The sequence below is a fragment of the Alligator mississippiensis genome, chromosome 1 (genome assembly GCF_030867095.1).
Source record: "Alligator mississippiensis isolate rAllMis1 chromosome 1, rAllMis1, whole genome shotgun sequence".
NCBI classification, from domain to species: Eukaryota; Metazoa; Chordata; order Crocodylia; family Alligatoridae; genus Alligator; species Alligator mississippiensis.
Window position 1 is genome coordinate 391,078,546 of NC_081824.1, and position 14,783 is coordinate 391,093,328.

General features: G+C 39.3%; 1 protein-coding gene across 8 annotated transcripts in view; it reads left to right on the forward strand.

Annotated features, from left to right (window-relative positions):
* The window catches only part of DACH1 (dachshund family transcription factor 1), a 529,445-nt gene that overhangs the window by 267,158 nt on the left and 247,504 nt on the right, over nucleotides 1–14,783 (forward strand). For all 8 annotated transcript variants that reach the window (XM_059721974.1, XM_059721936.1, XM_059722019.1 and 5 more), the window contains exon 3: nucleotides 12,227–12,388. In XM_059721974.1, coding sequence (XP_059577957.1) covers nucleotides 12,227–12,388 — 162 coding nt within the window. The remainder of the gene's footprint in view (nucleotides 1–12,226; nucleotides 12,389–14,783) is intronic.

The following is a 14,783-nucleotide window of genomic DNA, read 5'->3' on the forward strand; positions in this document are numbered from 1 at the left end:
GTCCCAGGCACATGTGTAGATGCTGTGCCTGGGAGCAGTTGACTCTGGCACAAACTGTGCTGGAGTTTATTTTTTTGCATCAATTGTACATGTAGATGCACCCAGTTGCACACAAATGTGACAACATTTACACTGTTTTGTAGGATGGATATTTATTAATGTACTGTATATCTAACTTTTGTGCTGCTAATGATCAATGCCATACAAACTTTCTTTAAAAATTACTAACCTACATTTTAGTTGTTTGATGAAGATGTCCTAATGTACAGCTGTGACCATATCTCATCTTATCTGGGACAACAATGTGTCTGTATCCAACACCAAGCGTCTGTATCCAACACCAGCTGCCCGCTGCCCTTCCATGTATATCTAACTACAAGAGGGTGTACTGCTGCTTTCCTTTGCTGAGGATGCCAAGAAACTAAAAAGCTTTGTAGCTGAATATCCTTCTGCATAGGTCAATCTAGAATTTCCTAAAGTGTGGTTTGAAACACCACCCTTCAGACTGTGGGGAGATGGGAGAAGGCATGGCTGGAGCTCCAAGGCTGGCAGGGGACACTGGGGTGCCAGAGAGGGAGTAGGAGTTGAAGGCAGGACCTGCCCCCTGCTGTCCCTGATTCACTTGGATGTCAGGGGAATCCCAAAGCCTCTCTTGCCCCACTGCTGCCAAGGACTTCAGGGAATAGCTGCCCAGGGAGCCAGGTCCCATTGGACACACACACATACACCGACACACACATCTGGGTCAGCTGAGGATAGTAATAGCAAAAAGATGATGTGACCACACTGCTGCACTCTTCCTGGATCTGCCCCTGTCATCCAGTCTTGCTTTCTTTAAGGGCTAAGAAATGGCCATGGCCCTGATCCTACACTGTGTGTATGTATGTGCATTGCTACTTTAGTGTGCAGATACTGGACTTGTGGTGGGACACAACAGTTACACTAGCATCTTACAAAATATACTATTTTATCCCAGCGCTACAATCACCTTCTATTCTAAAACTGGAATGATTCCACAAGCATTTATGCATGTGAACAATTTAAACTTTACACAGTGACTCTCAGTAGGACTACTGAAATGAGTTTAGTAGGTTTGATATACTGTGTCTGCAGGATTAGACCCATAAGTTGCAGAGACCCACACTTCCATTGCTTCAATGATGTGCAGATATTAGCTCAATCAAAGAGCTGTGTGCCATTACCCCAGGATCTGTGTCAAGCCATGGATTAGGTTGAAAAAACCCCAACAAAAGCTTCTGCTGGTTGAAAGATTATGAGTATTTAGCTACATTACTGTTGTTACAGGCATGAACACATCCTTTCAGCATTTCTGAATTATAGTAATGTTACAATTAATTAATTGTGTCCCCCCAGTTAAAAAGCACACTAAAGCTAAAGTTTTATTAAATCTTACTGATTTCTCTGTCTGTTTTCTAAACAAGACTCAATTAATGAATATGCCAAAAATGCAGTGCAGTTACTCAAATGCAAGATTTTTTTTTATTAAGAAAATTCACTAATTGTCAATAAAAGCTCAGAGGATGGTTTTATCACTATCATTATATTAAAGCTTTTAACCAGTAGCCAAAGAAAGAATAGTACTGTGAAGACAAGAAATATTGAACACAAAAGAGTGGGTTGCAAAATTTATAGGAAATTTGTTCTCATAATAGTTATTTTATTAAACAAGAGCTATGATTGTACTCTCACAATACAAATGTAAAACAGAAAATTTAGGTGGAACTCAGTAACACTGTGTCAATATAAAAGCCTCAGCACATTTTTTCCCCTTCTTGAAATTTTATAAAACATTTAGCTAGAGGGGTTGTAGACCAGGATTTGACACCTAGCAAAAGCATTTTTTATATTGTTCAAAGCTGACCTCTGCTTTTACAAAGGTTTTATCTGCACTTTTTCATCTGTTTAGGAGCATACATTTTTGGTTAAGAAATTGAAGACAATCTCTTTGTCTTTTTTTCTGAGCTAGGGAGGCTGAGATAAAAAAGAATGCCTGCTTTAAAAGTCACACATGGCTGTAATTTAAGATTTTTTTACCTCATTGTCCATAACAGTTGAAAGAAACCTTCAATGAAAGTTTATTAACTAGGCCAATGCCTGAGGCAATAAAGGTTCATTTATTACCAGTTTCTTGGCTGTTTTTCTTCTTCTATTTTTCGGTTAAACTCATAGCGTAAGATAATACTTCACAAAATTAAACCTTTGACCTTCTGTAGAGTTAAGTCGCCTTTGATTAGATAAAGTAACAATTTATGGTCCAGCATGAGGTTGCACATGAAATGAATAATGCAACAGACTGAATGAGAACTGAGAATCTATTGCTTTTGAAGAGACGACTGTTGTTTAAGCAAAAAATGTTCTTTCTTAATTGTATTGTTTTGAGGCTGTATGAACTTCAGTTGTATTTCAAACTGTTCTTAGAAAATGCAATAACAGGAGGCATATATGCAATACGTATCATTTAATTCTGTCAGAATTGCATCAAACCCATATCAAATCCAGAGACTACAAAATAATGTTCAGGCTGAAAACCTTTAGAAATGTATTGTGGTACTGAAACACATTTCGTGTTTTCAACTTCTGTTTTAGGAGTGAAAGGAGATGAAACCATAAAATAGAATTACATCAAGAAATAGTTGCCCATTGATTGTAGAAGGTGAATGTAGTTCCAATGCAATATTTAAGTTTTCATGGTTTTTGCTGGGAAATATAGCAGTAATTATTCTATTGTCATTATCCCCATTTTTTTCAATGAACAGCAAAAATATTTAAAGCTCTTATATGAAGTAATGAAATCTTAACAGTTCTTAAATATTTTTTTTCTTTAACAACACAATTCCACACTCTCCCAACTACTTGCAAGCAGAATTCCCCATGGACTTCTATAGCAAGTTCCAGTTACGTAAGGATGGGGCTACACGACTCTGAAGTGTGAATGGCCTTTTTTCTGAACTGAAATTTTCTTTCTGTAGTAACATAATTAGGAATCATAAGGCTACCTGATGACAGAAAGGCAAGGAAATTATAAGTTTGAAGCTTTGGTATTAATATTTAACTATTTCCTTCCTTATTTTTTTGCTTGAAAAGCAGTACCTGTGCATCAAAAGTGAGCATGAAAAATTAAAAATAGTTCCAGGGGAAAAAAGCTTTTGATTTAATTAAAAAGGGTGGCCTGCCACTTATCTCACTTTCAGTTATAAGTCTGGTGACTTCAGTGAGTTACATCAATACAAACAAGTTCAAGTCTTAGAGCTGTATACACTCATAAGACCTGAGCTACAATTCCTTGCAAACTCGAAAAACTGTAGCTGATAACAATGTTTTATGCACAGAGATCAGTGCACTGGGTTGATGCATAATATTTGATTAAAAATAAGAAGCTTGCCTTGTGAATTGCAACCAATTGACTAAATAATATGTGAAAAATATCTTTGGTCGAGTACATTATGAGATAGTCTGAGGCTTCCTAGTTATAATTTGTAACTCAGACCCCATTTCAAATGTGTTTCTTCATAGGACATTATTTAAATCAGAGTCCAAACATATGATCATTTGAAATCAGTGCTAAAACTCCTGTGCCTTTCAATAGGATTAGGACAGGAGGCCATCAAGACCCTCAACCTACACTGCTGACAGAAGTGGTACCTTTGCCATTATCTGGTATGAATCAAGATCTAAGAGCTAGCCCCTGCATTTCTTACTCAGGCAAAGCTCCCCTGATTTTAATGAGAACTGAGCCCAAGGAAGGGCTGCAAGAGCAAATCCTAAATTAGGTCAAGAAAAGACATTAATTATTTTCAAGTCAACACAGCTGAAATAAATGTAAAGAAAAAGGATTAAGCATTAATTTGAAATAATGAAAAGGCTTCTGTCAGAATTTCAAAGAGATTTGGATTCTCTCCCACACAATGAATAAAATGTTTCTATATAGTGAAATGAATTTTACAGCAAATGAATGGAATGAAATGTAATACAGCCATTGAAAAAAATATTTTTGGCTTTCCACCTGTTCTATGTTGCCAGAGGTGAGATGGCTTGAAAATGTTAATACAACCCTGCAAAGAAAACTGTTTTTAGACTCAAACCCTCCCCCCCCCCCCCCCCCCCCCCCCAGTCATCAGACTGAAAGGGTCATGTCATCAGAAAATATACACTAACAGTTATTTAGTGAATGATGTAATTTGACTAAGGCCCAAAGTTAGTTTCATATTCAAATCTCTTGTTGTCTTAAACAGGAGCATTGAATAGATAGGAGTGAGTTAGGAACTTAATAGGGGCTTCTTTCATAGTCAATAAGGATATGTAAATGCAGAAAAGCAGTCTGGATTCATTTATCTGATTTTTATACTGTTGTAATGATGTAATTTTTCCCCATATGATTCTTTGAACATCCATAAATAAACTGGATTCCATATGCTGTAGCACAAATTTGTTTCTTTCATTCACTTCCCAGTTACTACTTTAGTATTTGACACTGAGATTTTTTGCCAAAACAGTTGTTCTGCATGCTAGTAGTCCCAGTAGCTGAAGTGAATTCACCTGTTTATGTTTGCATAAACACTCTTGGTTTCCAGTTGATTTGATTGATTATAGTTGGTAACATAATAATGGCCAGACTGGACACCAATAATTCTCAACCTTTCAAGGGTGTCACAAGGTACAAGGCAATGTTAGCCCTGTTAGGTATGCAAACATGATTCAAAAGATAAACCCAGAGATTTCAAATTGAAATCCATAGTGTTAAAAGCATTCTGACCTGTTGTAATCTTTGTAACTGAAAAAAAAAATATTTATTATTTTTCCATAGTGAAAAATGGATGAAAACTAAGAGCTGGCATTTTCCAAGGGGTACCTTGAATCTAACAAGGTTGAAAACCACTGATGTAGACAGACCCCTCTTAAGCCAAACAGTAGCGTGTGTTGGAGGGAGGTAGCCTGTGTATGACATCATAGATTAGATACTCCTAGGGGCTAGGGACAGACATCCAAAAAGCCTGAGCCTGAATTGATTCAATTTTTGCAGGTTAGTCTAAGCTGCAGAGATTGAACCAATTTGCAAGTGGACAGACATTCACTTCTCATTCCAGAAATGTAGGCACATGTCTGCAGTGGCTGAGGTCATAACCCTGGGGGTGCTAGAGTAGCCCTCCCTTCCCATCCACAGGGAAGCTGAGCTGAGGGGGGTGGGCATAGCCAGGCCCTGGCAGGCTTGGATATGACTGAGGAGGATTTACACCCCCATCTTGCCCTGCAAGGTTCAGAGGGTGGGGAAAGAGGGAGCGTGGCCAGATGGGGGCATGGCCAGACCCCCGTGATGAGAGAGAAGGAAGATAGGGAGAGCCCTGCCTGCTGTAGCAGCTCCTTGACAGCTGGGAACAACCCAGGCACACAGCTTCGCTGCCTGGAGAGGACTCTTTCCCCTCCTCCTCCTCCCTCTCCCCCACCACCGTGGGACAGGGAGGGGGGCTCTATGTGGTGCAGCCTGGCCCCAGAGGGGGACTTTCACCCCTTCACCCCTCCCCACAGGGCAGCAAGGCAGGCTCTGTGCACTGCTGGAGGGGGACGCTTCCCCCTCCTATTTTCCCCTCTTGCCCCTGCTGCTGCTGGGTGGGGAGGGGGGCTCTGTGTGGTGCTGCCCAGTTTGGCCCAGGCCAACCAGGGTGTGGGGAGCAACTGTCACTGAGCTCCAGCTGTTGAGGAGGGCCCCACCCCTGCAGCCTGGGCTGGCCCTACTTAGCCATGGCCAAGGCAGCTGCACACTAGGGCCGGCCCAGCCATGGGGGCACAGGTCTCCTCAGTGGCTGTAGCTCAGTGATAGTGAAGCTGAACCCTGTCAGTGAGAGCAGCCTGGCCCTGCATGGGTGGTGGCTGGCTGGGTAGCGGGCTACCCAGTCTGGCCCAGAGGTGCCAGCAAGCCTGCAGCCTGGCATCCACCCACTGTGGGGGCTGGCTGCAGGCACACAAGCCCCCGCAGTGCCTCTGAGTGGGTCCGGGTAGCCCATTGCCTGGCCAGCTGCCACCCATGTTCACTGGCCAGGATGTTCTCACCGACAGGGCTCAGGCTTCAGTCACTGAGCTGCAGCTGCTGGGGAGGGTCCTGCCCCCATGACCCGGGCCAGCCTCGCTATGTGGCTCCCTTGGCCAGGGCTGAGCAAGACTGGCTCGGGCTGTGGGGGCAGGGCCTTCCTCTGTGGCTGCAGCTCAGTGACAGCCACTCCTTGCACCCAGACTGGGCTGGGCAGCACTGTACACTGTGCCCCCTTCCCCGCAGCAGTGGGGGTGGAAGAGGAGGAGGAGGGGGAGGGGGAAGAGTCTCCCTTTGGGGATGGGCAGCACCACACAGAGCCCCCTCCTCACCTGTTGGTGAGGGAGGGAGGAAGGAAGGAGGGGAAAGAGTCCACCTCCAGCACCACACAGAGCCCCTCTCTTCCCCATGGGTGGCTGCTCTGCCTTGGCTCTCATCCCCTGGTGGGAGGGAAGGGGAATTAACTCCCTCTGTGCCCCTTTAGCCTTAACAGAGCAATGCTGGGATGGCTGTGGTCCCTGCCAATGGGACAGGGAAGGGATGCAGGGAATAAACCCCCTCCTGGGCACCCTGACAGAGGCTGCTGCCACTCTCCATCCCTTTGCCACTCCACCAGCAGGGGTGGGGTGCATGGCCCCATTAAGGCAAAATGGATGAAACTGATTTAAGTAGTATCAGTTAAGTCTGATACTACTTAAATCAGTATCATCCATTTTGAATCTGGTTTATGTGCGCTGAACTTATGTTCTGTTACAGGTTTAAACCAGTTTCTGATCATTTAAACCAGTTTATGTGTAATTTCTGTCCCTAGCCAAAGATATTTGCAAGTACAGCAGCATATGCTATTATGCATTGTAGTAGATACAGGCGAATGCAGTAGTTCTCTTGCTGGGAAGAAGAGCTAGAAGGTAATATCAGTGCTTTACATTTGGTTTTTTCATTTATGTGTAGTGGAATCCTACAAAGAACAGGTCAAATTGTGGTCTTATTTTCACCCACAAAAGGTTTGGTGACTTCAGTGAAGTTGTATTCATATAAATGAGACCAGAATTTGGAAGGAAAATGCTGATTATTATATTTTGCAAAGGCAGCAGCCTGAAACTTTATTTGCATAATTAACAGCTACAAACATGCAACAGGCTGAAGTAGTCCTAGTAGCTTCACATAACACCCTTAAGCCTCACAGACAGACTATCAAGCATTGGATACTAGATTGTGACACAAGCAGCAACCCTCTGTTTCCTTTACAGTGAACTGAGATTTAGACTTTCCTGAAGGGTTGTCTTTTATTTACTTTGATGTTAAAAACTGCTGACTTGCAACCAAGTAGTAATTATGTGTTTTGGAGACACTGTCTCCACTCTTCTGTTTGAGATGTGAAAGCAGCAGCCCTCTGGCACTAGTATGTGCAGAACATTTGTGGTTATTCTGTATTGATTTGTGCTAACTATTACTTGTAAGATCTGTGTACCAAATATGACTCTTTAAATTCCTGCCCCTGCCCCTTTTGCCCAGTACTGCTGTTTGCCTGGTAATTGCTATTTTAGCACATGCAGTAAAACTGTGGGCAATTACAGTGAGTTATATAAAAAACTAGGATACATGTGATTATTTCATTTGACGATGGTCTAACTGGTAAACAATATAGATATATTCTATAGCTAATTTCTCAGTTTCTAGACTTCTTCATTTTGGTGCATATTCTAATAACAGATTTTCCTTTATTCAGCCTTGGTAGCATAGGACTAAAAACGTAAATTGCATCTACATTTCTTATCAAGATTTTAAATGTATTTAATCGTTAATGGCTGCAATTAAAATCTATTTAATTGTTGTGCCTTAACTCTTTATGAACATGACAATTTTAAAACGTGATTGATTGTGCAAGGCTAAAAAGTAACTATTGGCCAATGTTCTAATGACAGAGCAAAGAAGGGCTTTAGAGAACGAGATTCTTCACACTTCCTTTTGGTGTTTTGCTTATTGCTGAAGTTAAGACCTGAGCTCCTACTAAGGCTTGGAGAGCTTTCAATTGAGTTATAATTCAAGCTCACATAGCTCTTACAAGACACCTTGAACAGACTTTTGCCGATGAGTCTAAAGGAGCTGTCAGCAGTGGGGAGATTACTTCAGAACTGTGATTGTTGAATTGAACTTTACTTTTTGATGTTTTGCCTTTTGAATTAAATTGTTGGACAAGATTAATTGCACACAGTAAGAGCTTTAAATGAATAGCTGTGTAAAGCATTAAGTTTCTAAGTATGTCACATGGGAAAAAAGCTGGAAGGTTTAAATGAATAAATGTATTTAATGCATAAAATGTCTAGGCTAATTTTTTAATTCCTTTACTAACATCTTTTATTGAAAAAAACATACTTTATTCATCCATCTTAGTTATATTGCTGTGGTGGTGGTAATTTAATATTCCTGCTCCTTGCTAATCTTCTGGTTCAACAGAAGTAAACAATAGGTTTCATAAATTAAAAATACGCTCTTCAGAACATGCTTCTAAAGATAAAAAACAAGGCTGTAAACATTTATGACTGAAACAAACTAGATTGTTCAAATACTGCCATGATGTATCATGTATATCAATATGGCACTGATATCAGTTAGAATGCAAACAAGGTTTTAAATGATGTGCCCCTTCATTTCAGCTGGAGAATCCGCTTTATGCCATCTGCCTATCAGATGGTTAGGAACCAGGACTGCGTATTAATGCCACATGTTCGATTTTCCTCCCTCTTGTAATGGTTAGATTCATATTGCTAATAGCTGTGCATGAGCACTGTCGATGAAATTTGTGTGACGATGGAGTGATGAGATATTTATAAAGCTGCCTGTCTCACTGAATAATCAGCAGGAAGAATGCCAGACATAAACAGCTTATCAATTTCAGAATATTAATGATAACTACCATTGACTTTAATCTACCAAGTATTTTGACATGTTTCTTTATAGTTTTCAAGCAAATATTAGTAAATAAAAGAAAAAATCGTATCGTTTATGCTACTGAATGTCCAGTATAGTTGTTGTTGCTTACTACATTTTAAATTGCCTGTAAGGGTGACCTTTGGTCATTTAAGTTTTGGAATCACAAATTACATAATCATAATGAGAGAGTACTATTGTATATATTACATGTAATCTTTGCAAGACTAAGCCACCTAATGTCAAAGTGGAGTGGTACAGTGCACAGTTTATCCTTTTTTAAGTAATAATTTCAGAACATTTTTGAGTTAACAGAGTTTTTGAGTTTATGTTCAGCATTTCCTGACTTGGTACAGACATTCAAAAAACCCAAGATAAAACTGATCTAAGTTGCATTGTTTTCTGCAAGTGGCATAGTTTAGATTAGTAGTGAAAAGAACACGTTTGCCCTTTGGGGTGAGGGGCAAATCTTAAAATGGATTCTGCCATTTTTAAATCTGTATATATATGCTGAACTTCCGTCCTGTTACTGGTAAAGACTGATTTTGTGTGCTAAATTTCTGTCCTGTTACAGGTATAGACCAGTTTTTAGTTACTTATACCACTAAAAATATAATGTCTGTACCTGGCCTCCAAGCCTCTTTAGTTCCCTGTTATGACTATGAACAGAGGGCAGCTTAATCTAGAAGATGTGACACTACTGTAATCATGGATTCTTCCCCACCTAAACTCTATAGGTGAGCCTTGTATGTCAGGTTTGCATAGGTTAAATGAATTATGCTTTGTAGCAATGTTACACTTTAAATTAGCAAGGTGCTCTCATCTCAGACATGTAATTGTGTACAGGACAGAATGAAAATTGAAATATAATTTCTGCCTTTCATTTTTTTTTTATTATTTACTATCATAAGTAGAGCTGAATAGTATGGGGTTTCTAATCCATATCCAGGAGTCTTAGAGACCTGCACTGATATAGTTTGGGATTGCATGTTTTTATTCTTTGGACATGCTGTATTTGAACTTTCCTGGTAAGATTGCTCTTTGAAAGACACTGGCTTTACCTTGTAAGTAGTGTTTAGAAAAAGGAAGTTTGGAATATAACATTCTCCAATGACCACAGGATACAAACACATTTCAGAGGTGCACGATCCCTTTTTCTGTGGTCTAATTTAGGAACTCTGACCAAATCTGTATAACATATAACTTTATATCCTTCCTTTAAGATAAAAATACCATTGGAAACCATCCATGTTATTGTAAATATCTTTTCTTTCTGATCTGAGTGTGCAAGTTCTATAGTCATAGTAAATACTAAAATAAAATTCTTATGTTTATCCACCTTGTTCATTGATATTTGACTTTTGGATTATTTTCTTCCACCTAAATAGAAATTTTGTAACTAATATTGATGTAACTATAAATAAAGCAATTGCTCTTTGGTTTGTAATTCCAATTAGATGTGTTAGAAGCCTGTCCAGCAGGAGTTTATTGAGGGCCACATTGTAGCTTGTCCTAATGTAGCCTCAGAAGTGAAAAGTGTAATTTGAGACCTTGGGCATATTGTGACATTTGGTCCCTGTGGTCCCATATCTGTGCTGAGCCCCTTCCTCCAGTTGGAGTGGCAGAGCTTCCTTCTCCCATCCCAGACAAATAGAAGCATTGGTATAGGGCATGTTCTGCTTCATTTCATATGGCCATCAGATATAGCATGTACGAGTTCTTTCTAGTTATCCAAAAGGCAGGAGTAGCAGCAGGGATCACTGGGAGGATCAGGGGAAGCAAGAGGTCCTTTGTGGCCCAGGATTTTATGTTGGCTTCGGCTTGCTTGCTAACCTACACTCTTCTTAACCTGGCATACCAGTTCTATCCCAGGGTGGTGCTGTGAGAGTATCACAACATTGGTCCTGGGACTAACATCCCTTGGTAATAAACCTCTTAGAGAAACAGTTCCAAGCTGGATACAATCTCATAAAACATTAAACCAGTAATGTTTTCATGTTTTTCTCTGTAGCTATAAGGGCTATCAAAAAAAGAGAAAAAGAAAACTGAGATTTACAACTATGTGATATAACCTTAACAGAACTCTATAGTATATATGCCTTAAACTATCATCATGTCTTGATAAGGGGGAGTGGGACACCTATTTTTGTCCATTGGATCTGGAGCATGGAGTAAAGGGGAAGCAATGACTCCTTTTTACCAAGCAACTGGGTGGAGTGTAGTGAGGGTTGGACAGAGCCAAACCTCTATTTCTTATCCCCAATATGGCACACAGCAGAACCCAGCTGGTGCAAGAGAACTTGTTGGTGGAAACTAGTGTTAAAATTCTTCCTTCCCTGGAGCAAGAGGAGAATTGGAGAGAAACTGACTCTCTAAGTTCAATTTTCTGTCCTGTATTCATCATGGAGTGGAACTGTACTGCCCCATACTCATGGCATTGAACAAAGGCTGATCTTGTCTTCAGTGATGAAAGCATAAGTGAGCAATTTTACTGATCATTCTTGACAGGGAGCTCATTACCCTCTTACAACTGAATGTTTTGCAAAGGTGGCTGAATGAAGAGATTTTGTTTGCAGTTTGAGAGTTTGCCATAGTAGGTATAGAACTTTGATTGTAGAAATAAAGCTTGAAAATTAATTATACTTTTTTCAGTATTTTGATAGAGGTATTGAGACCTGAGTTTAGATGTAGGTTTGGGGATGGCAAATGCTAAAGATCCACATCACTAACCTTTCTTCTAATAATGCTGTAGCTGTTCGTTGATAGGTTCTTAGTTTATTTTACTAAATAAAGTCACTTGTGTGAGAACTCAGGGGAAAATGGCCCAATGTGAATTTTACTCATTAGTCATAAACGTTATTCAAACTCTTTGGCCTTGATTTTTATCTGGTTCTCCAATGTTGCAAGCATAATTTTGCATCCACAAATTTGTTGCCAGAACATTTATCTACATCTACCTTTGCACCTATTTAGGCATTTCAATACATAGCTTGCAGGTGCAACAGTAATCACAATGGTATTGTAACTGCAGTAATTTGAGACCGATATTGAGAATTTAGGTATCTGTAACTGACTATTTACATATGCACTTTACCTTGAAAAGTAAATATCCTCCTAAGCAAAGATGATTATTATTCAGTAATATCCTTTGCTAATGATGTAATAAATGATAAAGGAAAACAGTTTCAAGCCCTACTCTAATAAAGAGTCATAGTATAATGTATATTAAATTTTATTAATATTTCTTTGTAGGTCTGACAGCAGCAGCTGCAGCAGCAGCAGCTGCCACCAATGCAGCCATAGCAGAGGCAATGAAAGTGAAAAAAATCAAATTAGAAGCTATGTCCAATTATCATGCCAGTAATAACCAGCATGGAGCAGAGTCTGAGAATGGTGATCTGAATTCAAGTGTTGGTGAGTTTCAAAAATAGACACTACATTCTTACATGCCAGTAGTACAACAGTATTTTCCTAAATTAATTATTCCTTTTGGACCATTAAACTTTTGATGAGGTGAAAGAAATTGCATGTTTTGTAGGTCTTTCAATTATTTTTAGGTTTATTTATATGGAGGGTTTCAGGAACACCCAGCATTGTTGTTACTATTTAAAAACCCATCATTTTCTTTGCAGGTTACTATTGCAGATGCCAGTTAATATTTTCTATGAAAGAAAATGGTTTGATTACTTGGAGTTCATTTTTCAAAGTACAGGTGGGGGTGACAGATGATGGTGTCAGAGCAAAATTTAACAATGTCTCCTATTTGGTGTACTGGGTATTGACTTTAGGTAATTCAGAACAGAAGCTGGAAAGCAAAATATTTCAGTTTCATGTGCCTTGTGACAAAAGGAAAACATACAGACACAATAAATTATTGCCAAGCTTTATGGTTCCTATAATATTTTATTTTAATAAACACATTATTAAAATATAGTTAACAGGTTTTCCTGTTTCCTCAATAGTCATTGGCAACTATTATTTACTAAAAAGGAGTGGTTTCAGTATGTTTTATGCATTTGCCTGGCTAGTTTGTTTAATTAAAAAATACTTCAAAGTAGCCTAACATTTTGTTAATTAAATCTTTAGTCATTTAGTCATTTCACCAAAATATTTTGTTACATGATTTCATTTTATTGGCTGGATCCTTTTATCAGGCGAGATTCTACTAACTTAGCAACAGAAATTCAGTGACTAGAAAATATGCTTTCGATACTATCGCACCTAAGGTCATAAAGAAATCAGATGGCTCATGACAGTTCAAGAAATTCCTAATCCTCTGACCCTTCCTCCCATTCCCCATATTCTATATACTTTTTTTTAGATTATTTTTAAGCATAAATAGTGGCTTGCTTTCCTTCACCAAAAATAAAATGCATGAATCCTGTTTCAGTACATTGCAGTAGGTATTCATAGTTCCTATTAAGAGATAATGTGGACTGCAATGAAAATGCAGTGTTTGCCCTCCACTCCACCACCAAAATACAGAAAATGTTATACTTTACTCATCCCTATCCAGGCAACTGTGATGGTTTTTTATAATCGTGGAAAAGTTCTTACAAAAGCTTCTCATTGGATGGTAAAGAAAGAACCCCCAGACCAGTTTTACATAGACACCAGCACAAAAAATCTACAGAGCACAAAAGGGAAAATGGTCCCCTTGGCAGGAAGGCAGGAATGGGTAAATAGCAGGTGTTTTTGAAATTTGAGGGGAGAGAAAAGGCAAAGTAAGGCAAATAGTGAGTTGCATAGAGCAGGTGGCTCACAGACTTCTGAAAGATGATGAAAAGCGCAGAAAAAAAAAGGAGATAGAGAAAAAGGAGAAAGAGAGAGAGAGTGTTAGCATTGCCCACTGAAAGGCAGGAATGGATGCTGGACACAGTGTAGATATGGGGTTAGCAATGGTTTTGGGCAGTGCCAAAAATACACACAACCGCAACTTGCAAAATATTGGCATGCCAGGGATGGGCAGCGGGGGAACCGCAAAGGGCCTGATCCTTGTTGGGGCAGCACAGCCCTGGCCCCTTCCCTGCCATCTGCCCTGAAGTGTGTGCGCCAAGCAAAATGTCTTCGCATGCCGTGCTCTGGCACCTGCACTGGAGGTTGCCTACGCCTGGTATAGATCATGAATCAAGGACTCAGATGCATACATCATATGAAATAAAATATTTATGTATTGAGTGATGGGATTATAAATCTATTCAACATTTTGGGAGTCAAAATCCATATGTGTACATTTTAGTTGTTGATAACTAACACCAAATAGACAAATGGAGCAAAGTATTTTTGTGTGATAGCTAAGAAGACTGTTTGGGGCTGGATAAACAGCTAATTGTCTTTCTACCTTAAAATGATCATTGTTGGAAATGTAATTTGGAGACATTTAGTATGATACATTTTGATGACTTTGGTGAAAAAAGTAAAATCTAGTTGCAATGGATAGTAACATAGTACTTTCTTTTTCCAGAAAGATACCTGAGCATTCACTCACTCTTAATACAGTACTCTCATTTTTACTGTCTTCCTCTATATTGTACTTGTCAGGGCATCTTGGTTAAGGAGTTTGTTTTCTTTTTTAGCATGTTTTACCTAGTATAGGGTGTAATATGCTCTTATGGAACTGTAGAAACAAGAACCTCTAGTAATACTAGTCAGGCACAGACAAAAATGTCTCTAATTAGGATATGTAAGAATAAACTATAATGATTTAAAAAGTCTGTAGCATCTGTGATCCTTGCATTCAACTAAGATCATCAGATCAAAGCTATGCTACAGTGTTTTTGAGAAGGTTTTGGCAGATACTATTAATAAC